The 25885-nt window shown below is 44.4% G+C and overlaps 1 protein-coding gene across 1 annotated transcript in view; it reads right to left on the bottom strand.

Annotated features, from left to right (window-relative positions):
* Positions 1-15035, bottom strand: part of ADCY5 (adenylate cyclase 5) — a 222023-nt gene extending 206988 nt beyond the window's left edge. Inside the window, exon 1 of the mRNA XM_074593831.1 lies at positions 13894-15035. Within this exon, the coding sequence (XP_074449932.1) occupies positions 13894-14898 (1005 nt within the window). The 5' untranslated portion in view covers positions 14899-15035. The remainder of the gene's footprint in view (positions 1-13893) is intronic.
* Between the last annotated feature and the right edge of the window lie 10850 nt (positions 15036-25885).

A 25885-nucleotide genomic window follows, 5' to 3' on the forward strand; every position in this document is an offset into this window, starting at 1 on the left:
ACTAGACCAGGCTGCTCAAAGCCCCATCCAGCCTGGCCTTGAACACCTCCAGGGATGGGACATTGGCAACTTCCCTGGGCAACATGTGCCAGTTTTAAGGCCCCTGTCACTGTGTTACCTAAATCAAGAAGATGGATAATAGGAGAATTGCTCTGCGATTTCCCACAAGCGCATTCCTTCGCCAGGCAATGCCAGTTGCAGTGCAGTTCATCAGAAACCACCCCAATGTTCTGCTGAAAAGAGGTCAGAAATTGAGAGTGACAAAGCACATCAGGGAGAGATGGTGCTGGAAGTCTGCGAGGCCCAACTGCAGCGCGCTGGGCAAGTCATGGCCTGATTTGCTAGAAATAGGTATCGTTTCCTCTGCAGCACTGGTAGCAGGAACAGGCAGGTGGGCCAGGCCAGGCAGCAGAAGAAAGAGGCAGAACGCCAAGGTAAGCCTGAAGCAAATTAAATATCAGAAGGCAGCAGGTTCCTTTGAGACTGCTTGGTTGCTCTTTTGGCAGAAGAGGAAAGCAAGCCATTAAAGAGGCAGAATATACCTGCATTGACTTCATTTGCAGCACTAATTGCCATGCACGTGTGCTAATTGCCCTCACATGAAGTGCAAGGGAGCAGGCACTACTTGAGTCCCATGCAGTAAGTGAGGCTTCCTTTGGAATGCTTGTTGGATCATGCTCTCCCTGCACGCTACACTCATACCAAAGCAAAATGGGGGAACTGGGGCAGTGTCATTTTTAATAAAGTTATTCATTGCTGTTCATTCAGAGACCAGACAGAAAACTTTCAACCAGACTGCCAGAGACATTCAAGACATTAACAAAGTTTGGAGTTTCTTACCGGGTAAGAGGAGGTAACAGCCATTAAAACAAACTGTTCTCTGCTGTCACGTTGGAGCACAGGGGAACAGAGATCCACTCTGCAGCTGCAGGTACCTTATGCAACTGTCTCCCCTTTTGTCAGTAAGCAACACCATTTCATTGCTGTGAGTGAAAGGTCATCTTAGCTACCTTTCACAGGTAAAATGCACCAGAAAAATAAGCACCAGCAGCAGAAACACAGACCTGTACTGCCTGGGGCCGCCTTCTGCAGTTGTTCACATCATTGAGGAGGTGAGGGCAACAAAAGATGAGAGGTGGGCTGCAGCAGGTGGAAAGACCATGCTTGGCCATCCTCTCTCCTGTTACGTTGTTTCCTGGCAAAACAGCTTTATACCCTTCCTTCCAGCAAAGTCTGAAAGTAGTATATGCCCCTATCAGAATGTTGTCCTTAACATCTTCCAGCTGCATCTGTGTTTGCTCCTTGACACTGTTTTCTCACTAGATGATACCCACCCCTCTAATCTGCCAGCTCAGGGGCTTTGGTTGAGTTGGGCTGAAACCAGGCTGGGAGCAAAAAACATTTCAGTTACTGCGTTTGACTGTCTCTTTGGCTGATAATGCTGTCAGAGTATACACAACCAAAACTCTGGAAAACCAGAGCCTCTGATCCATTACCACATGGATGAAGAAGAGGAAAACGCACCTCTCATTACTAATTTTTTTTTTTTTTACATTATTTCTTCTCAAGGTTTTTTTCCCAGGACCTACAGAGGAGTCAGGCTGGGGAGAGAGACAGGAAACACTGCAGACATATCTTCCACCAGCATCTCTCTGAAAAGTGTGCACTGCAGGGTGGCTAGTACAGACAGAAGCCTTTCAGTAATGTGAGGATTGATCAGTATAAATCAGTCACTATTGTTCTACACCAGCTGTCTCTTCATACAGAGAGGTCCTGAGGGGAGTTAAAGGCACTTTGAAAGCAGACAGAGGGGAAAAAGGTATTTTTTGTGATGGGCAGAATGCATTTAGACTCCAGCTCATCTTGTGGTACTAAATAAAAGCTAGACAAAGCAACAAGGATTTAGGGTATGGTTTGAACAGAGGTAAGATTCCTGTTAGAGCTAGCTGGAACAGGGAATAGCAGAAGGATAAAGAGGTAACCTGGCCATTAAGATTCAAAAGTTGTTTATTTCAGCCCAGGAAATTACAGCCCTGCCCAAGGCCACCGTTTGAGCAGAACGCACCTTTCAGGTCTTTTCCTCTTTACTGAAAGGAAATCAGCACTTTCTCCCACTCCGCCCAGACCCAAACGCTAAGTTTCCACCTGCAAGCCAATGTTACAGTGCCACCCATTTGAATGGAGCACAATATTTCTCCAATAATCTCCAGCAGAAGGTTTGGCGAGCAGAGAGCTGTCAGCATCTCTCTCCACGAAGATTTACATGCAGTGAGTATGCACACCTTGCGACAAGGCACTGGCTGAATAGCACAGGCAGTATTGCAAATGCCTTAAACGAGAAAGAGCTGATAGAAACCAAGGGAACTTCTCCCAGGAAAGACACAGAACAGCATCACCTGCAACTTCAGTGTTTAACAACTTGGGACCTTCCTCTTACTACAGTATATTGTCACAGTCATATCTGCTAAGGAAATGGCAATGAAAAGGTTTATTCTCAGCCCCAAGCAAAAGGCCAGGAGCTCTGAAAGCAGGTCATTTCTCTGCAAAGGATGAGTCGTGAGCAGTTGCAGCAGTCCCTAGCAGGGAAGTGGTCACATTGAGGAGACACTCGTGACCAGACTCCTGAGAAACAGCCTTGGTAACAGGGCCAAGGGCTGGCTAAACGTGACAGATAAGTTCCTCTCTTGACTCTATCCCTATCGCAACTGGCCCCAGCCCTTGCCAAGGCGGTAAGCACGTAGCACAGAGGGTGACACTATCTCTTCTAATAGAAAATGGCATATATGGACAATGCACTAAGTTAATAATATGAAATACTCCTGACTTACACAAGCTACAGTCTCACCCTGGAGATATTACAGTGAAGATTGCTCTGTTCAGAAAAGTTCATCAAAATAAATTGAAGAAAATTATTTAAACTTGTGTGAACACTCCTCTTAAAAAGCAGGACTTTATTTAGTTTGTATTCCCTCTGGAATTAAATTAACTAGGTCCATTTGCATCTAAAATAGAAGAGTGAGGTGATTTCAGCAGCGGATTACAGTCTCTGTATAGTGGGCTCTATATTGTGGCTTAACTAATCCACCCGGGGTTACCTTTCCTAGACATCATTACTTGGACAAACTTTTAGTGTCATGACTACAGCCAGATACTCATTATCTTCATTAGGGAAGAAGGAAAACAAAATAAAAAATACAGTCTCCCAACTTTCTCTAAGGAGAGATGAAAATATTTTCAGGAAATACTTTCTTAAGCATTTGTTCACAGTCATTTAGGACATAGCTGCAAAACCCATGCATTTTAAGAGCCCCAGAGCAGCCTTGGAGTGCTAACAAGTTAAGTAAGTACATCTACCCTAACAGCTGACAAGGTCTAAGCACTGAAAGGGAAGTCACCTGTGAAAGGACACTTAACCTTCAAGCTTATTGCTTATACTGCAGTGCTTTCAAGGAGGTCTCATTCAGGAACAAGACCCACCAGTGTCAGTGTTTGTAACAAAGACCTGCAGGCTTTGGGTGGGGTGGAAACTAAAGAAAGATGAAATAATGAAACTAAGAGCCAGTTTCAGCTAAGAGCAGCCAGAGTGTTCCGGAGTGTTCTAGTCACAGACATCTCTTCTTTACTATCTGCTCCTACACAGGGCTGTGCTTGCTTGTTCGCTTAAAAAAAAACAAAAAAAACAAAAAATCCCACACAACTAACAACGCAACCAAACAAGAAAGCACAACAATACCTTTGTGACCCCAAAGAGCACATATACAAAGGAGGCTTTTTTTTTTTTTTTTTTTTTTTTTGAGATGGATATGTGATTAGTATCCTCCACAAACGGTTTAGGATCTTGTCTTGGTGCAGTGGGATGGCATAGCTGACCTCTGGAAGTAACCTTCAACTATATCATCTCTGGTTTTGTAGCCTTCAAAAGTTATCATTGCATCTGTCACATCAGGGGGATGGCACTTGCTCCATCATGCTAACACAGCTAAGAAGATAGAAGCCTGATCTCTATTCCCTCATATTTTCTGGCTTGTCAACAGCCTTGCAAATTTCTCAGATATGATACTAAAACCCACATATGCGCAGCAGCTCTTTGGTGGTGCTATCGTGTACTGCTAAGGAGTCCAGAATAGAAATGGAGCAAAGAAAAATGCCGTATTCCACAACAATTAAGAAGGCAAGAACATAATTACGCAGTATGAAATCTGGGCATGATGTAAGAGCCCCTTCACAAACTAAGATGACCATCTGTGTTATGTTTTAAGTAGAAGATGCCATCTTGAGCAGGAAAATACCCCCAATATGTTCCATCACAGGACGCTATAATCCTCTCTTACTAAGAAAGGAGAAGAAAAAAGTACTGGTTCAGTTCACCTTCAGTTCAGAGATCATTGCAGACTGCTTTTTCAACGACAAATGCTGTGCAATTCAGCATTTAAATTTTTTTCCTCCATACTATTTGAACAGAAGAAATCATTAAGTGTAAGAGAAGAATTGTTCAGCGAGCGGTGTTAAACGAGCTCAGCAGTCCTTCCTGGCCTTAAGACCCAGTGAGTTCACCACACAATAGCAATTCCCACACTAGTAACCTACTTCATGTTTAACGGTTTTAAAGACTGCAGTTAGCTTTTAGCATGAGTGAGACTGACATTTTAATTACAGTCTTCCACCACACTGCAGAGTATCCTCCTTTCCTAGAACCACAAAGCATTTCTTCCTTTCCTCTATGAGATTACTAGTAATCACCTACCGAAAAAAATAAATACCATTCAGTCGGAAACATCTTCATTAATAACGTATCCTTGGGTCCACCCATTTGTGCAATTCTGTGCATAAATGCCCACACGTTTAGCAATAATACAAGCAGAGCTGCTGTTGGGTACCTCCCAGCAAACAGAAAGAGTTCATCACTCAGCAAGCATGTCTGAGTAGCTCTGTCATCTGTGGGCTGACCAGCAAACTGCTGTTTTTAGAAATACTGATTTGAGTAGTCCCTTACCACATCACTAGCTCTAAGAATTCAGTTTTCAGAGTCTGAGGGACAGTGATCAGCGCTTATAGCATTTAGTCTAGAGTAGGGAATAAAGGGAAGGAGCCATGGCTTTTTCCAGAGGGGAAAATACAGCCAGGGAACTGTCTGCATTAGCAATGTTTTATGACAGATTCTTGCAAGCAATGTCATAGCCTTTTCTTTTGACTATGAAGTGAGACAGAATGTCTTATACAAGCTGCAAACATGTTTAAGGAATAAACAGTTTGCGTAAGTTGCCGCTTTGAGAGATCAATTTCTAATGTCTGGGAGAAAAAGAAAAAAAAGAAAAAACCTCAAACCTTTCTTCATTTATATTCCCCCTCTGTTGCATCAGCACAGTCCTTTGTTTACTGTCTGCAAAGATGCACTCTGATACTAGTGGAATGTATACATTAAATTTGTAGAGTGGCTTTAATCCCCAAATCAACCTCCCAAAAGCAAAGTTTCCCAGGGAAAGGGAGGAAGATAGCCAAGCACAGCAGTACCACAAAGGCTCAATTCACAGTACAAATTTTTATGGGTGTTGCATGAATGTGTATAACTTTCCATTAAAAAAAAAGAAAGTTTAATATTTCAGCTGAAAACTCATCTCTCAAACTGCAGAAGCAGCAGTCTAGCTAGAGGAATTAAAACCAAAATTAGGGCAGGGTTGAAGATGCTTTGAAATATACTTCTCTTCTGGTATTTCTGCTGCTATGAAGTAGGAGAAGCCAGAAATGATGACCATACAGTACTCATGGGATTTGCTTGATGCTATTACTACAGATAGTCCAGATAACATCTTAAACACACAAACATGATTTGTGTTCTAAATGTCTGAAGGAGAGAGTAAGGATACACCACAATTGCATTGGTTACTTATAAATATGAAGAAAAAAGTACAAAGAGATATTTTATTTGCAGAACAAAGCTTGACAATACAATGAAACTTTCTATAGTGAATGCTGTAACAAAAATCCTACTCAGCACCAGTGAGGCCAGCCGGGCACTAGAAGCAATCCTGTTGGTGATGCCAACGCTGCCCATGAATTCTTAAACTGTGGGGCCTCTTACTGCTTTTACAAGTGGCTGAAGCAGTTCACAGCTGCCAGGGTTCTGATGGGAGAAGGGCTTCCTGAACGTTCAAATGCAAGGTTGAAAGCGGAAGGCAGAGCATTAACTTGTGTTCTGTCCATTTCTCTGAGTGTCAGAACAAGACCATCTCATGGTCTTGTTAAATTCTTGCTAAATTCTACTGCAGATTTGTTCAATGATGCCATTCCTGTACCTGCCAGCAACGAAGCTGGCAAGACTTATCACCATCATAAAACATCAAGTACAGATTTCCTTGGGAGTGGTCCCGCTGCAGGTGCTAAAAAGCATTTTGACTCTTGTCTTGGCCTGACAGCCATTTGATGTGTGATCTTATTAAATGCTAGAAACTTCAAGCTTTCCTATGATAAGGTGAGAACATTTTGGAGTTCAGGAGACAAATATTAAAATTCTTGTCTGTTTCTCACACCCCCTCATAACTAGATTATCCTTTTTAATATCTTTGGGGTTATGTTTTTTTCATTCACATGAGATTTCCCCTTGGGTTTTTACCTAGCCTAAGGACTCCATAATAATGAACCAAATTAAATTTCTGGCAGCAGCAGGATACATCTCAGGTAAAGACAAAAAAAAAAAAAAAAAAGGTTTTTTTAAAAGTACCATCAATGTCAAAACAAAAAGAAGAAAGAGCATCCCTTGGATGCAAGATATCACAAGTTCAGATCACTAGGCTAGACTTCAGAAGGAGGGAAGGAACTAACACCGAGTACATCCCACATCAAAAGACAGGACTCACAGGAGATGAAAAGTCACACAGCAGTTATACAGGAACCCCACCCACTTCCCAGAAGCTGTGAATTTTCACATTCCTTGTACACACTTTGTCACTGTCCTACCCCTCTGGGCCATGAAAAAAACAACCATGTAGCACATCATGAAATCGTGTAGCAGCTCGAAGGCTCAGGGGAGACTCTGGTGCACTCCAGCTCCCCCTGCACTACATTTTCTGGTTACAGATTACCTGTGCAAGGTGCCATGTAAATCCTACAGTATAAAGCAGACAAAAAGATGAAGCTTGCCCAAGGCTAGCAAAACTTGGAGGCTTGTCCTCTACCTCCCCAAACAAAAGTGGGTATTTCCTCTGAACTGCACCCACCTGCACAGGGGAGAGAAAAAAAAAAAAAAAGAAAAAAAAAAAAGAGGGAGACGGGAACTTTTCAAAGCACGGGTTCTCAGGAGCCACTACCAGCTACAGGGTGGACCACTTCACCACACACGAAAGCTGCTGTCAAAACCATTTCAATTTCTACCTCTCTGTGTTTCAGCTGCTGCCGAAGATTTTTTTATTGCATCTTCTACCAGCATAGAAGGAAAGTTCTTTTAGTTTGATCAGAAAATGAGGGTAATATCCAGTACCAAAATATGAAGACAAAAACAGCTGTTCCCAAAAGACTGTAACTATTCCTACTACTGCAGTGGCCAAAAAGCTAGCAACTCTTCTCATTTTCTTGAAAGACCGAGAGGGAGCTATGGTGCATGACTGAAAGATTAGCTAATCAAACACAAATTGAATGCATTTGGAGAACAGTCTGGTGCCCAAAGTTCACATTCCAGCTGGGCAGAGGCCCAGTCCTCTTCCACCCCAGACCTCGTCAGCGCTGCCCAAGGAACAGCTAACTCGGAGCAAAAGGGCGTTTAGGAAGCGCTGAGCCGATTCAGGCTCTGAGAGGGCATGACCAGTTCCAGCGAGCCTTTAGCACTAGAATAATCAGCATTTTGTTTCCACTGCTGTTCAGGTTTATAAATCATCTGAATGCAGTTAATGACAAAAGACCATGTAAGATATCCTGCCTTGGACAGGTCTCTGACAGAGTATAGGGGTCACATTGGTGTCAAATCAAGCCATCGAGCCCAGGACGCTGAAGGACAAGTCAATAATTGCTTTGTAAGATTAGGGCATAGAAAGCTATCCTTCTGCCTCATACATCTCAATGAATCCCAACTCTTTGCTGAAATATCTGCATCTCTCCAGAATTAAAAAGAACTAGCACACTCCGCCTTTTCAAAAATGCCATAAAAACACCTAGAAGAACAAGCCTTTTGCTAGCATTAGTGTATCTGGCAGAGCGATGCACCTAAATCATCTCCATCGGGTTTTGTCTTCAACTCACTGAGATCCAAGTCGGCTACAAGACTGCGATTGCTACCACAAGGATGAGAGAAGTGAGTCAAACAGGTCAGTTTACCAAGACAACAAACCCATTAAGAATCCAGGAATGTGGCGAAATTAGACGCACAGCACTCAAACACTATTACACTAACAGTTACTGGTACCAGTGAACATTACAGTGAAATATCAAACTAATGCAGGGTGGTGCGAAGAAGGATAAAGCAAGGGGGGGTAGATTAGGAGGTGGCAGGATCATAAGGTAATTTAGGAGATAAGAAAAACAGATACGCCTTTGTAAACCTCAAGCAACACATGCATTCCCAAGAGATACAAACAATATTCCTACTAAGGACTAATTGATATACAATACCTCAGGGATTTAATTAATTACCTCTGGTAGAGAATTACACTAAAGAAGGCAACTATCAATACAACAGTTACTGAATATTTCAGGTTGCCATTTTTTCCCTGAACAAGAGACCTAAAATCATGAATTTTTACTAACATCAGTCAAACTGCAGCTCAGGCAGATTCTTCAGTTGATAGCAGTGCTGGAGCACATCTTACTCTATGAGCAGCTCTACTGATATCAATGTTTATGCAGAACAGGACATTAAGTGCTGTTTGAGGCACACAGTATCTGGCCGAGTGCCTTAAAATCACATCCTAAATGAACATTACTCAAATTTATAGCCCAGGTGGACAGAAGTAAAACAGGCAGCAAACAACTGTAAGAAAAGTGACACACAGATCTGTCTCCATTTCTGGTAGCTCATCTCTCCTTTACGAATAAAGGCCACTCTGCAATACATTGACTTGAATAACACACTTCTGCAAATCTGTTAGTCTCAAAATCAGTCATCACCTACATAGCTTAAGCACGCTGCAGCTGAGATGGAATATAAAGTACTATTTCTCCTGCTATGTGACCGGCCTTCTCGTTGAATGCCATTTAAGTTGCATCTAAAAAGCATCTTTACAAGATGCTAGAAGATATCCACAAGACTCCTATTACAGTAAGAAGTTGTTTTTAGCCCTGCTGAAGTGACAGTTTATTCAGGGAAAGGAAATAGAGAGACTGCACATATTTTCATACCAACATCTTCCTAGAAATGGTTAAATCGAAATGCTTCACTTTCAAGAGAGCCACCATGCAGCTGCAGATCAATCATGTACCGTTTACATGGACTGACAGGGAGAAAGGCCAACACGTACACAGCTCTCAGAAGAAAAGGATAAGGAATACTAATGTAATGTTACGATGGGGGCGTATGGAAAGGGGCCGAGCAAGGAGGAGCTCAAAATCAGGAGCTCAGAATCAGAGTGCCATAAACAAGAGCCACGTGCTGGGGCAGCTGTTCAGAACTGTGCTATCAGAGATCCTTTGCAGAAGGTTTACAGTAGCATTTGGGGAGGGAAAGAGATCAGAGCATTTTGGTTTCTCTTTCGATGAGGTTACTGACACAAGACAAAGAGAAAAAAAAAAATATATTTCTCTTTCCTAGTCTTCTGTTTTTGTGGTACCCTCACAGTCACCCATTCACACTGGGTTAATAAACTACAAAGGCGTAACTGTATCCTTGAACAAGGAACCTCAGAAAGTTACAATAAAACAGGTTTGGATGGGAAAACAGAAGTAAATCTAACCTCAGTCCACAGGTTTGTTTTATGTTTGTACACGGCATTCTTATCCTTTACCCCTGGTCCCCGACCCATTCCCACGCACAATCCCCATCCCTTTTTAAGTCTGATCCAGAGCCCAATAAACTCTGTTGTGAAACTCCCTGTCCCTTAGCCCCTAGCCTTACAAAAATGCCAGTGCTTACTCAAGACTATCTGCACCGAGGGCAGCTGGTCTACTCACATGACTTCAGTTAAGCATCTGCAACCGCACACTGTAAGTTCTTCCCCTGCGTCTGTACGAGTCTGTGGGTCAGCTAGGTAGTTTGTTTCTACCGGAACACAGAATAAAGCTCAGTATCATCTTTGTTATGAACGCAAGACAGTTCATTGATAAATAGTATTCTACTGTCTCGGTTAAATATTAGATAGTCTCATTCACACCTAAAGTACTCCTTATATGAATCCTGCAGTTGAATGTGTTTTCAGAGCCCAAAAGCGCATCACAACCAACACATGGAAAAGGCTGACCTAAAGAGAGATACGCTATATATACAAAGCTAGGAAGATAGACTTGCATGCATTGAAACACATTTGTAATCCAAACTGTCCCAGAATAACACAAGGACACAAAGCTGAAGACAAGTGCAGTCATCCCCTCCCCAGTAAATCCGAAAACAATGCCTCTAGAATTCATTGATCCTAGGTACGCAAAAAACCCACTTTTAAGCAATCAAGAATTGTAGTTGGCAGACTGTCATACATTTAATGCGCTCTGCTTCCAACAGCAGTCTTTGGATGCTAGTAAATTCACACACGATTTCTTTTTCTCCCCTCCCTCAGCATCAGATAACTCTTGAATATAATGCAATAATTGGGATTAATTAGCATTTTTTGTTCCAGTCAAACATCAATGTAAGAAGCCAAGATCATTGCCTCTACCCAGACTCGCAGAGGTGCCAAGTATACCTGCTGCTTTTGCTAGGGGTGCTCAGGGTACCCTTTTGAAAGGCACACCCCGACTCCTACAGGCAGCAAACAGAAGTCAGAGCCTGCTTTCAAAGTCCAGTGACCCCAGAAGAATTATTAAAAAAGCAGCTCAGTTCAGACCGAACAGTCACAACTACCTTTACTCCTGTCCCCTTACCGATTCAGAAATAGCAGACTGCCTTGACCCTTTCATGAAGCCTGACCAGCATAGCCTTGGACCAGAGAGTCTGGTGACACAGAAGTCCCAAAGTGCTAGGAAAAGGTAATTCAGACAATAAAATCATGCATCCTCAGCAAGGGAAACCAACAAATTGCCTTTCCCTCCCAAAATGGACCTACAACCAAGAATTTCACTCTCTTGAGAAAGAGCAGCAGCAAAGTTTTTAACGGGCTCCTGAGCCTCATAAAAGTGCTCAGGAGTCTACACAAGAGTCACCCAGCTTTGAATGTTAGTGGATCATAACAAGATTTTTCCTGGCTTGGAAACAACTGGGAGAAGATTAAAAGAAAAGAGCCCACACAAAGAAGAACTCACTTAAGTATTATGGTTAAAAGCACGATGAAAAAGAGAGGAAAGGGGATACACATCCTAACCAGCCTTTCTCCTGTGACTGCTGTGGATAAAGAACCATCTGGTCAAGTAGTCACAGATGCATTCACATCCACTCCTGCTCCACAAAACCCAGGCTGATGTGACTGCCAGCATGAAGTCACTGAAAACAACTTAACCCCCTCTGCTTGATTTATCTGGTCTTCGTCTACCTTCGCCCCTGTTAGCGTGAAGGGGGAAAACAGGGCTTGCTTGTATCAGTGGGGCAGAGCTGAACACAACGGATCTCCATGGCAACGAGATACAGCCCCAGTGAGGAAGGTCTGTTAATAGCTGTGAGGCGATGTGCTCGTCAGAAACAGATTTTTCTATCAGACAGCCAGAGATAGCAGCTCATGTTCATACGCAAATGTGCAAGGAATCTGATTCTTGGCCTTGCACAACCCCACTGAATTCAGCCAGAGCTACGCCAATGTAGACCACAGCAAGATAGAGACCAGCATTTAGTAACTGTTAGCAGGAAAAATAAATAGGCAATATGGAGAGACACTCTGCCTTTGAAAACAAACTAAGAGTACTCCTGAGACATTCCTCATTAACTGAGTATTTATTGTCCAACTGCAGGAAACCCCAGCACTACTATGAAAGGGAAAGCAACTGTGTAATGCACAGATTTGGGCATGCTGTACCATCACCTGCCGCCCATGCTTTTACCTTCAACAAGTCCTCATTTATACACAAGCCCAATCTCTTACAAATAACCCTGCTGCATTTGAAAAGGGAGGGAGCTATAATTATCCCAAATTCTCTACTGAGGGAGTCAGTCATTTGGCCTTTGTGATTTAGGCTCCTTCCCATTAAAATACAGTTACCAACGTAATGATATTTTATGCACTCATTAGTACCCTCCAAACTCAACTTTACTTGTAACAGACTGCTAAGTCTTCTGGCCGTAATCATGACAAGCTTTGCCTTCACATGAATGAATACAGTCTCCGAATACGCTGAATTCAATAGGACAAGTCTCAGTTTATAAAGTTAAGAGTACGCACAAGGCTTTGCAGGACCAGAGCCCCAGCAAGGAAGAGCTGAGGCCATTAGCAAACTTTTCCAAGTCAAGCAGAAAAACAGCAACTGTGCCGCTCACAGTGTATGCTCTGCTGGAAATGCACAAAAAGCCATTTATATCAAGCATAAGAAAAATATGCCATGTACGGTTTATAAAAATATCTGTAACAAACTAAGAACAAAGCCGGAAACTGTCCAAGCAAGCCTTAACTGGGCAGGGGGGAGAAAAGAGTATTTTCATGGGCTATTTAGTAGAGCAGAGCAGCGACAGCCCCGTCCTACCAAAGTTTTATTTAAGCCCTACAACTTCTCCTGACACTGCAATAGGCATAACTCAAAGCAACTCAGAAGTAAGACTCAAGACAGGAACTGCAAGCACAAGGCATTTTTTTTGTATTATGCGATAGGGCTGTAAAGCTACCACACACCTGATTTTAATAAACAATCCCCAGTTACATACAAGCGTCAGGGCTGACTCTGTGACAGGCTCATCCTTGTTCAGAGTCCTGTTCATCAGAAGGATGATGACTACCACACTGCTACAATGTTTTAAGTCAATGGTTTCCCGACTGCCAAGGTGTCTGGAAAGCTTAAAGCACATGAACCCCAAGGCTGCTTGCTTTGCTTCAAAAGAAGAGTGGCGCCTTGTATTGCCATTGTTTATACAGATATGGTAATTAAAAATTGCACTGCAATACATTCAATAATAGTCTTATTGTTCCCGTGAACTGAACTGCTCCTGCTAAACATGATATCACAGCTAAATAATAATCTACATTTATACTTCTTTTTTTTAAACTTTTTTTTCTGGCTGTATATGAACTCTGGGCTTCTTCACTGTAGACATTTCCAGCACATCTCAGAGCAAACACCTTCCTGCTAAACCAAAAGCTTACTCCATGCTCCCATGGAGCATGCTGTCCGACAGCCTAAGCAAGTGCTGTGCTGACACCGAACCCAGGCCCGGGAGTGACACACAAGGATAACCTCTGGCTGATAAAAATGGCATGACTTTCCACACATTTCTCAGTAACACGGCAGCACGCACAGATACCATTCCACAGGTGTACTTAGGGCAGAGGTGTTTACATTAAATACAACTGAAGGGCATTAGCAGGGCTGGCTGACAGCGCTGGAACCACGGTCATGGGAAACCAATAAAGCACATTTCTCAAATGTTTAGAGCCTTAATGGAAAGCAGCAATAAGAAAACACCACAGCTATAAAAAAAAGCAAGATTACAGGCTTATATCCACCACATTGTACAACATCCCACCTTGTAGCAGGTAACCTAGGGGTTCAACTGAAAGCCCCATCAGCCTTCCAGCATCGGGCAGGCCTGTGGAAGTCCGACAACCCCACTTTCCTCGCCCTTCAACACGGCGGGCAGGTGTGGGGCTGCTGAGTGCACACCTGAACCACTCAGGGCTCACCTACCTGCTTCAGGAGAAACTTATCCTCCGCGTTGATCTTGAGGGAGACAGCCAGGTGGATGGTGGAGAGGACCACCCCACTGATGACCGCGGCCCTCATCCGCACCGGCAGTAGCGTGTAGATGCTGTAGATAAAGAAGACGGTCCACCAGATGCCCTCTGAGGCGCTCCTGGGCCACACCAGCAGAACCCCTACCACTTGCACTGCCAGGATCACCAGGATGACAGAGTAGCACGCCAACCACATATGGTCCTGGTGGAAGTCGTTGCGGTTGCACACCATGCACAGCACCACCATCAGTAGGATGGCCAGAGAGAGCACCACGACGTAGGATACCTCATAGTGGCCGTGCGCGGCATGGAAGATCAGCATGACCACGCAGACCAGCACCAGCACGGCCATGAGCATGGTGAGGCTGCTCTGGTTGAGTCGGAAGAAGTAGCGCTGATAGAGGCGCTCCAGTTTCTCCGACTGGAACTTCTTGGACCTGAAGATCTGCAGCAGGCTACTGCAACAGCTGCCCATGGAGAAGGCCGCCTCGGAGTCCCCCTCGTCCCCGTCCTCCTCCTCCAGCTCCTCAATCTTGGCCTTGATGCGTTTTTCCTCCAGCCCCAGCTCCACAGACCGGGGCCGTACCTCCCCCTGCTCCCCCAGCTGCCAGGGGCTGGCATTGTTGGGGGCAGCGGGGGAATCGCTGCCGGGCGGGTGGCGGGACCGGTGACGTCGGCTGTCGTCACCATGCTCCTGCCAGGCAGATTTGGACCTAAAGCTCATCATCCTGCAGCCGCTCTCCCCGCGGCTTCGGGGCTCGTAGTCTTCCTCGCTCCTCCACCTGCTCGACATGCGGGAGGCCTTCTTGCCCGAGGACCTGTTGGCAGGCGGCGGCGGGTAGGAGTAGCCATTGGCCCGGGCCTCCGCTTCACCCCAGGCCGAGCGGTGCTGCTCAGTGCCTGCCCAGGGCGCGGGGCCGCCGAAGCCCGGGGGGCTGACGCTGTTGGACCGGGACATGCCCTGAGGGAAGGGGCAGCGGGCGAGGGGAGGCACAGAGGGCTCCCCCGCCACGGGGGACGAGCAGCTGGGAGAAAACCCCAAAAGACAGAGAGGAGGAGGAGGAAAAAAAAAGAGAAAAAAAAAAAAAGGGGGGGGGTGGGGGACAAAACCCGCAGATACCCCCAAAGTCTCCGGAGCAGACGGGCGTCCCCCAGAGCCGGGGTCTCCCCGGCGGGGCCCTCAGGGCAGCGCGGCAGTGGCGGGCGCCATCGCCGGCCCCGGTGTTTCGACACCCCCGAGCGATCTGGGCACCGCCGGGGCCGGACGCCCCCGCCTCACGGCAGATCGCCCTCAGCCGAGCCGCGGCGGCCGCAGGGGCTCCGGGCGCAGCGGGGGAGCCACATCGCAGCGCGCCGCGCCGGCCCGCCACCCGCCGCTCGGGGCCGGGCGGGCGGGCAGCGGCACCGGCCGCCCCGCGGGGAGGCGGGCGGCTTGGAGGGGAGGGCACGGAGGCTCAGGCTCGTAGGGCCGCGGCGGCCAGCGGGAGCATCCCCTGCCGGGGGAGCTCTGGGCGCGGCGGGGGTGGGCTGCACGGGCTGCGGCGGAGCGGGGGGGGCTGCCTCGCCTCGCCTCCCAGTGGCGGAGCCCCGGCGGCAAGGCAGAGCCGGCGGCAGCCGCACTGCTCATGCACACGGCCGCCGCCGCTACGCCGCGGTGCCTTCGGGCAGCGGGAGCGCCTCTTCCACAGGCACCGGGAGAAACGAGCAAATCTGAAGGGGGAAAAGAAAAAAAAAGAAAAAAAAAGAAAAAAAAAGAAAAAAAGGCGGGGGCTCGGCGCTCCCTCCCCCACGCTGTCAGCGGAGCGGCGGCGGAGCTACGGACGGCGACAGCACCGCGCTCGCCTCTGCCAAGAACGGCGGCGCGGCCCGCCCCAGCCCCGCGCCTCTTTGTACTCCCCATTCAACCGGGCGCCGACCGCGCCAGCCCCCGCCACCGCCCCCCGCCGACCCCCATTGGCGCGCCCCCCGCCGCCGCCCGTCGCCATTGGTGGGTGCCGCCAGCTGGCCCACCAATGGGCGCGGCCGAGGGGCGGGCCGCCGCGCGGCGGCCGTTAACTCCTTCGGCGCGCGGGGCGGCGCGGCGGCCGTTGGCGCCTGCAGAGGGCGCTGCCTGAGGCGCCGGGCCGGCGGCCTCGCTGAGGTGATTCCCCAGGGATCGCCCCCACGGCCGAGCCGTGCCGCCAGGGAGCGGCTGGGGTGAACCAGGCCCCGCCATGACGGGGGGTAAATGGGGTTATCTCCGCGTGCTGCCTCATCTTCGAGGCTGTGGGCTCTTGCAGAGTAGCTTTGCCTGGAGGAAAGGGGGAAAGTGGAACTGCCTCCTGCTCAAGATGACAGAAGCGTCAACACCAAGCACCGGTGGCCAAAACGCTAGTGAACAGAGAAAGCTAAAGCCTCAAAGACACCTCCCAACCGCGGTACCTATTACTGGACCTACTGCTAAGGCTAATTGCTAAGTCAGTTAAGGCTAAAATATGAATACAGGCTTTTGGGGTAGTTTTTTGTTGGTTTTTTGTGGTTTTTTTCCAACCACCTAAACTACAGCCCGCATTTTCATGTGACAGTGTTGTGACATGGTCTTACTAGAGGGTACATTCTCTAACCTGGTTAGCCAGACTGGTCGGGGCGCACAGGGAGGATACCACAGCAGTTCCCAACCCCAGACTCTTCTACAATGTTCTTTAAGATGATCCACTCTTTCTGCAGATGTGAGTTAGCCAATTAATGATTTACAGTGTTTTGAAGGTAAGCATCATATGTACTAAGAATAATATTATCACTTGATGTTCTGTATCATGTTTTATTAAAAACAAACTGTGAAATCAGATTACTGCTTAGCTTTAGCTGAAACTGATAATTGTCTAGATGTTTGTTCAAACATTGAAAATCCCTGCTCACAAGTAGCCCTTAGTGGTAGTAGTGCTGAAGCTGTGGTTATCAAGGGACAGAGATAAGGCAAGGTTTGTAGAGAGGTAACATTGCTGGATACAGTTGGAAAAAACAGATAACCTTCCGAACACAAACCCTTCACATGTTCATTTACACTTCCAAGTAACTCCACAAATTAACAGCAATTTAAGCCTTTCTGCGTTTCAGTGAAGGTTTGTAAAATCATATACTGAATTTTCAGCAGCTGCTTCCACAGAGCATCTTTCACTTACCGGGAATACACAGTTAAAGATTTTCACTAAAAAAATGCACTCAACTATTACAGTGGTGCTCACTTATGTGGCATTTTCCTGCCAGATGCTACATACTGCAGCTGCTCAATATTGCCTTCGCAGCTCCATTTCCATGAGGAGACATTTTTATATTTAAATACTACTGTCTTTCAGATGGAATTTATCTTTTCTTGGGATATTATTGTTGTCACGATCCATACACTAGAGTAGAACAAACCTCAAGAATTCTGTGGTTGGTTACTCTGTCTGCACAGTGCCTGAACTCTTTGTAGTTCTTCTCTCAAAGCCAGCAGAAGAAGATCTCACCTTTTCACAAAAGTGTGCAACTGTAAAACCAAGTAAAGGGAGAAAGATGACCCCCAGCAACTTAATGTTTAAAACTAACTCTGCTTGACAGAAAATTACTAAGTAGGTATGTATAAGAACCAGGCATGTTCCAGATCCAACTTCAGCACCTTACTACATTTAGTTCTGGATATCAACAAAGCATTGCTCAGGTAATAGGCCAAATAATTTTAAGGTTCCTATGTTTCACCATTGGGACTACGTCAGGTCTACGTCAGGTCTTATTTAGCATTTGCATCATGATAGCCTATGGAAGCCTGAATCCAAGGTGGGATTCCAATGTAGAGTAAGCTATAGCCCCTTCTCCAGAAAGTTTACGTATACAGGTACCAGAAACCAGTAGTTTCAATGCCTACTTTTAGGTGATCAAATTACTGGATCTTATATCTCAGAACTGTAGTAGAAGAAAGGTAACTAGTAGGATATTGTAGTATTACGGATACAGATTATAATATGGACATCTTACCTACAGCTTTCGTTCTAACATGCAGTTTATTCAAGCCCTGGCTTCTTGTTTCTAATTCAGGAACCTGATTATAAACAGCAGATAAAGAACTATGTTTGTCTCACCCAAAAGAGTTATGTGACAAAGTGAAACAACAACATAACCTGGGTGGCTGTAAAGTAATTTAAAAATGTCCACCATTTATTATAAGAACATTCAGGCAATTATTCTCTGTTAATAAATCATACATAGATAACAGTTACCATTTCCTTTGGTGACTTGCTCCAGTCAGTTTCTGAAAAATTACTGTAAAAGTGTATAGCTTCTATTCTCAGTCCCAACTCTTCTATTTACAAACTATTATCTTAGTCAATACAAGTATTCTTCCTATTCTAATCTGTTAAATAAAAATATTTATTTGCTTTGTTCATAGAGATCAACAAACACAAGTATCACATGATTATGTAGTGCCAAAATGGAGAAACTTACTATTCTTTATCTAGAAAGGCTAACATTCTACCTTCCACCCTAGCCTAGCCTTCCCAAATTCTACTCCCCCAATAATAAAAGCCATTCCTTTTTAGGGGGAGCAAAATTCCATTAGGTACCTTCAATCGTAATTTAATCGAATTCTGGATTAAAACAGAACCCTGCCTCTTTGGGCTTCTCTCTTTTTCAAAAAGTGTTCTCTAATTAAAATAATACCTAAATGGAAGTAGACACATGGAAGATTTAGAGAATACTAGCACAAAATTACTAGAATGATAGGAACTCCACAAGATCCTTCAGGAAGCCTGGAGAGAACCAAGTATAATCAGAGATCTATGTGAAGCACAGATCTAATGTTCTTCAACACATGAACAACTCACGTAAATTCTGACTTCACATGTAGCCTCATAAATCTGTATGAAAACTTTTTTACTTTATTATTATTACAACAGGTGCAGTAGACAAACATTAGCATTCTTTCTTTGCATTATTTACTTAAAATGTGGAATAACATCTAGACAGTGACCTCAGAACACACGTCACAGATTTCACTTTTTGTAGCCTTCATGTACTACAAGTTTCATGCAAGTATTAAATCCAGAACACTAAAATATATATACTCCCTAAATTAGTGAAACATTTATAAAACAAGTTCTTGGTCCTTTCACTGACTACCTTTGCATAGTCCAAAGCAGCCCTCTGAAACCCAGAGCCAATAAGAGAATCCAACTTGGAGGCATGAAATGTGGAAACTGAACAAGCTGCTATTATATATTCTCTTTCTCTCCCTTCCCCCCCCCCCAGTCTGATGATTCACAAGAAATAGAACCAAAAGTGAGTAGAAAACTGTGAAAATGCAAAACCACAGCCTTTTAAAAAATAAACAAAAACCCCAACCCAAACCAACCCGACTCATCAATGACACTTAGGTTTTTTAGGGGTACATAGCAGCCTAGCAAGACAAGGTGCTTATTGAATCATGTTTATCAGCTCTTCCATAGCCAGCATTTCACTCCAAAGGCAAAACTAAAAATATGTGCATTCCTAGCCAAGGATTTTTGTTCTTTATAAAGATTGTGAACACAGCAGCTCGTTTGTTAACTGTATCCCACTCAGTATTCAGCCTTGCTAGCTCACTTATGGATAACATCAAAGCAACATCGGTGTGGCTGAAATAGTTGTCCTCAGTGGACTCCTGTAGCCTGTATGAAGCTCAGAGCAGAACAACTGTGCAGTTTTAAGCTAGTTTATCAAATACCTTTACACAAGCTGTAGCGAGGCTCAGTCTTAAGTTCCACTTACAAAATTACTGTATTTATATGCAACACAAGTACAAATAGTTAAGGGGCACCAATAAGTTAAGGTCACACATGTCAAAATATGTAAGCGTGTGATAGGCCTCGTCATTATAGCACCAAGCATACCAGCAACTCATCAACTTCCACTACCAGGAAGCCTAGCTCCAGTATATCTTAAAACAGGGCCCAGAGTCAGGTGGTTTTGCCCATCAAATTTACACTGGAAAAAAATGGACTGATAACTGTCCTAATTATGTAAGGAACCATAAGAGGGTGCATGGAAAAGTGTTATTCTGTGCACAAGACTAGCAAAACCTAGTCTCAGATGTCATCATCTTACTTTCTGTGTCCACCCCCCTCTTTATTTACTCTGACATGAGATTAGCACATGCTGTAGACGTTCTGGAGCTAAGCGCAGACCCAAGTTGCATGAATTTCTCTGAGACTTCTACTTTTCTTTCAAATCTGGCTAGTACTTTTTAGTGATGTAGTCCCAGTCGGGAACAGGGAAATGGGGCAGAAAAAATTAAAATATTGTCTATCCTGTTTTCATGAGAAAGGCAGGCTTGAATAAAAATATACAAAACCAGACAATTTTTTTTTATTAAAAAGTTATTCTGAATTACACAACTTCAATGGGCAGATAACAATACATTGTACAGTACATTTATTCTTAAGAATTCATATAATAGGACTCCAATGATAGTTTATTATGCAAACAAGTATCAGTTTAGAACATGTAACTGACAATAACTAAATCGTATGATTTTTAACACCAGTGGTACACAGCAGTTTTACGTCTTTCCACCAGCAATTTACTTCTTCAAAATCTGTCCAGCTATGGCCTGATCTGCAGTCATGTATCAGCAGGAACCAGGAGCAGACTGGCTCATGAATGCTTAGATCTGCCCCATGTTTGTACACATGTGTATGCCTGGAGCAGGCTTGCACATATCCTTTGATTTAACAATAGTTTCTGAAGAATAATCCAATTACCTTCAGATTGTACACTTTACTTCTAGTAGGGCTTTAACAATATCAACTGTTAATTTCCAGTCTCACTAAGTAAACTAACCAACAATGTCTTTCAATTTCACATCCATTTTCTTGGTGATGCAAGAAAGCTTTTTCCGCTGTTCCAATTTGCTAACTTTGGAACACTTAAAATGCTTTGTTTACTTAACTTAAATTGCACCAAAAAGCTGAGTAAGGAAACACATCTAATACTCAAACCAGTAACTTTCCCAGAAGTAGTTTATACACAGGAACACAGGACTAAAACAGAACATAGAACCCAGTGCATCCAGATCCCCATAATTATGTCATAAACACCTGGTGGCAAATGAAAAGGACTTTGGGTCATCAGTACACCAGACAAAACATTGCAGCATTTTCATTAAGTGCTGTCATTCTGCCTTAAAACAAACCAAACCCAAACCACACCACTCCCCACCCCCGCCCCGTCCCCTGCCCCGAAAAAACCCAACCAAAACCAAGCCAACCCAACTACTGGATACCAACCAAAAAAAAAAAGGAACATTTCATGTTTTGCCAACTCCCAAATGCTCTTTGGGAAGCACTCAGTCTTTTTCCTAGCCAGTAAGTGAAGAGATTGTATTTTACCTCAACAGAACTTTAACTAAGAGGCAAACTGATTTAGAATCATAGAATTATAAAAATTCCATAAAAACAACCTAGTGTTAGGCTGACTGGAAGACCCTCCACTTCCTCTACCCTCTCTACAACTGAAATTTTTTGTAGGCATGCTAGATGCAGAAGAAACAAAGGGCTGACCTTTAAATTGACATCAACATAAAACTAGCTTTAAAGATACCTGAAATGCCTACATATATATATTCATTCTTCAGATTATCATTGTTTTTAGCGTAAAACTAACCCACTGTAGTGCCCAAGAGGCTGAATGTGGATTACACAGCAAATAGGATTCTGTGAGTTCAAGTGTTCAAACTAGAAAATGTCAGTATTAAAAGTTTTTAATACACACTTGTTGAAAGTGATATTTATATATGGTGACTGTAATATTTAACAGTGCCTAAATGACAGCTACAGATAGCTGCAGAAGATTGTGCAGACTGGCTGAAGCAGGAGTCAAAAAGACAGAACAATATGCAATTCAGTCTGATAAGCCTCTGGAAAAACTTCTACTAATGAATTTCCCAATAACATCTTCATGTAGTACCAGGTAATGTAAAATTTCTATGTGCAAACTGTACAGAATTAATTTAATCTACAGAGAGAGGCAGTTTGTTGTGACACAGAGTTTGTACAAGTATAACTATACATGGAAGTGTTTCTAAATATTGTGAATTATGCTTTTGTAGTGGAACATTGAAATAATATGTATGTTCTTAAAACACTAGAAAAATTAAGATATAATATTGACAGTAGCATCTCTTTCCCTAACATTAGCACATTATCAGTATCTGCACATCGAAGAGAAAAACACCTCTGACAATAGAATCATGGAATCGGAATGGTTTGGGTGAGAAGGGACTTTAAAGATCATCTAGTTCCAATCCCCCTGCCACAGTTCCACTAGACCAGGTTAGTCAAAGCCCCATCCAACCTGTCTTTAAACACTTCCAGGGATGGGGCATCCACAACTTCTCTGGGCAACCTGTTCCAGTCCCTCACCCCCACCCTTACAGTAAAGAATTGCTTCCTAATATCTAATCTAAATCTACCCTCTTTCAGTTTAAACCGTTATCCCTCATCCTATTGCTCTACTCCCTGATAAAGAGTCCCTCCCCACCTTTTCTGTAGGCCCCCTTTAGGTACTGGAAGGCTACTATAGGGTCTCCTTGGAGCCTTCTCTTCCTCAGGCTGAACAATCCCAACTCTCACAGCCTGTCTTTGTAGAAGAGGTGCTCCAGCCCTCTGATCATCTTTGTGGCCCTCCACTGAACTCACTCCAACAGGTCCATTTCCTTCTTATGTTGGAGGCTCCAGAGCTGGACACAGTACTCCAGGCGGGGTCTCACCAGAGCAGAGCAGAAGGGCAGAACTTCATAGGAGAAGTTCTCCATCCCTCTCATCATCTTTGTGGCCCTCCTCTGGACTCACTCCAACAGATCCATGTCCTTCTTGTGTTTGGGCCCCTAGTGCTGGCTGCAGTACTACAGGCAGGGTCTCACCAGAGTGGAGTAGAGGGGCAGAATCACCTCCCTTGACCTGCTGGCCACGCTTCTTTTGATGCAGCCCAGGATGCAGTTGGCTTTCTGGGCTGTGAGCGCACATTACCAGCTCACGTTGAGCTTCTCATCAATGAACAGCTCCACGTCCTTCTCAGCAGGGCTGCCCTCAATCCATTCTCCACCCAGCCTCTATTTGTGCTTGGGACTGCCCTGACCCACATGCAGAACCTTGCACTTGGCCTTGTTGAACCTCATGAGATTCACATGGGCCCACCTCTCAAGCTTGTCCAAGTCCCTCAGGATGGCATCCCTTCCCTCCAGCATGTTGACTGTACCACACAGCTTGGTGTCGCTGGCAAACTTGCTGAGGGTGCACTCAATCCCACTGTCCATGTCGCCAACAAAGATGTTAAACAGCACCTGTCCCAATACCAGCCTCTGAGGAACGTCACTGGTCGCCACTGGGACATCGAGCTGTTGACTGCAATCCTTTGAGTGCGGCCATCCAGCCAATTCCTTATCCACTGAGTGGTCCATCCATCAAATCCATGTCTTTCCAATTTAGAGACAAGGACATCATGCAGGACAGTGTCAAATGCTTTGCACAAGTCCAGGTACATGATGTCAGTTGCTTTTCCGTTGTCCACCAATGCTGTAACGCCATTGTAGGCGGCCACCAAATTTGTCAGGCATGATTTGCCATGTTGGCTGTCACCGTTCACTTCCTTATTTTCCACGTGCCTTCGCACAGTCTCCAGGAGTAACCGCTCCATGATCTTGCCAGGCACAGAGGCACGGCCTGTAGTTCTCTGGGTCTTCCATTTTTCCCCTTTTTAAAAATGGGGGTTACATTTCCCCTTTTCCAGCCAGCGGGAACTTCACCAGACTGCTGCAGCTTCTCAAATATGATGCATAGCAGCCTAGCAGCTTCATCCGCCAGTTCTCACAGGACCCACGGATGAATCTCATCAGGTCCCATGGACTTGTGGACCTTCAGGTTCCTCAGATGGTCTCAAACCTGATCTTCTCCTACACTGGGCAGTTCTTCATTCTCCCAGTCCCTGCCTTTGCCTTCTGCAACTTGGGCCATGTGGCTAGAATACCTGCTGGTAAACTGAGGCAAAAAAGTTGTTGAGGATCTCAGCCTTCTCCATATCCTGGGTAACCAGGTCTCCTGTTTCCATCCAGAGAGGGCCCACATTTTCCCTAGTCTTCCTTTTATCATTGGCATCCCTGATCAGATTTAACCCTATCTGGACTTTAGCTTTCCTAACCTGATCACTGGCTGCTAAGACAATTTCTTGTTATTCCTCCCAGGCTACCTGTCCTTGCTTCCATCCTCTGTAAACTTCCTTTTTGTGTTTGAGTTTGTCCAGAAGCTCCTCGTTCATTGATGCAGGCCGCCTCTTCATTGGGATCAATCACGCCTGAGCCTGGAGGAGGTGACCCTTGAATATTAACTGGCTTTCTTGGGCCCCTCTTCCCTCCAGGGCTTTATGCCATGGCACTCTGCCAAGCAGATCCCCAAAGAGACCAAAGTCTGCTGTCCTGAAGTCCAGGATAGCGAGCTTGCTGTGTGCCCTCCTTCCTGCCCTGAGAATCTTGAACTCCACCATTTCATGGTCACTGCAGCCAAGGCTGCCCTTGAGCTTCACATTCCGCACCAGCCCCTCTTTGTTGGTGAGAACAAGGTCCAGCATACCACCTCTCCTTGTTGGCTCCTAATACTAATGCCCAGCTAACTTGTGAAGATATAAAAAAGGCTTTAGGATCTTTTACATGCATAAAGGAAAATATCATTCTGGAAATCAATCACCAACAGTATTAAAAGAGTTTTAAATTTTCTATCCACATTTTTAATTCCAACTGCTTCAAGGTAGCCTTCAGAAACCACCACAGAAGCTTTATTAATTCCCTCACTACAATATTAGAAGTCTTCTTATAAGTGTGCAAGAGTATTTTTTTTTTTTTAGGAGATTGGAAGTGGAATTTAAAAGCCACTTGATATTGAATGGAAGTCCCAGGCAGTCAGGTGGCCTGAACCAATCCATCCTAACTCTGGAATGAGACACACGGATATTCACACCTTTTAATGTTATACTCAGCACAGATCCTTCCTCAAGTTTTATGTCAAGAACTGCCAATGCTTTATTTAAGATGAGCCTTATATACTATTGTGAAATTAATTTGGTTACAAACACAGAATCCTTATGCTTGTCAGGCTTCTTAATGTTACCCTACATAACTAAAATTATTTCCACACACACTGTTTTCAAAATGCAGAGAAGAAACACAAATAACCAGTAATAGTTATTCTAAGGCACAAATGGAGCTCAGCACCACTCTTCACTGCATAACATTTCAAGGAGAAGGTTTTAATTACACAGTAGTGGTAAGTCACAGCTATCACGCGTAGGACATGTGGTGATACTGGGCATGACAACATTATTTCATCCCTTCTGTAATCAAACAAAAAAATCACTGTAGTTGTGCCATCTTATGACAAGCATATGCCTAGAATAATAGTACTCACTCTGCAACTACTACTCAGTTCCTATTAGAGGATTATAACTTGTTATTTGTAAGCATTAATGGCACGTAGACACAGTATTTAAATCTCTCTCAGGAAGTGTTAAAAATGCTAAGAACATTGCCGTGGTAGCAGACATATTATATTTAGTAAATGAACTCTGAAGTATTCTGTTGCATTAGTTAAGCATTTCACTATATTTATAATACTCGAATTATTTTGTTTGTGTAGAAAACCATCACCATCTAGAGTACAGATAACAACAGAACAGAGAGCTCGCGTTCTATTGAGGATCCTTCAGGAAGCTGTAAGTTTGAACGTTAACATAGTTAACACGTTGTTATGAATACCTCTTTTAAAAGTAAAAAGCAGAGCATTCATAACAGTATTAAGTTGCTTAGTTCTTTTGTTTGAGCTCAAAAGTTATGTATGCAAAAAAATCTTGTAAATTGCAAGGCACACATTATATACAAATGAATAAAAATACAGCCCTAATTCACA

Source organism: Larus michahellis, chromosome 7, assembly GCF_964199755.1.
Source record: "Larus michahellis chromosome 7, bLarMic1.1, whole genome shotgun sequence".
NCBI lineage: Eukaryota > Metazoa > Chordata > Aves > Charadriiformes > Laridae > Larus > Larus michahellis.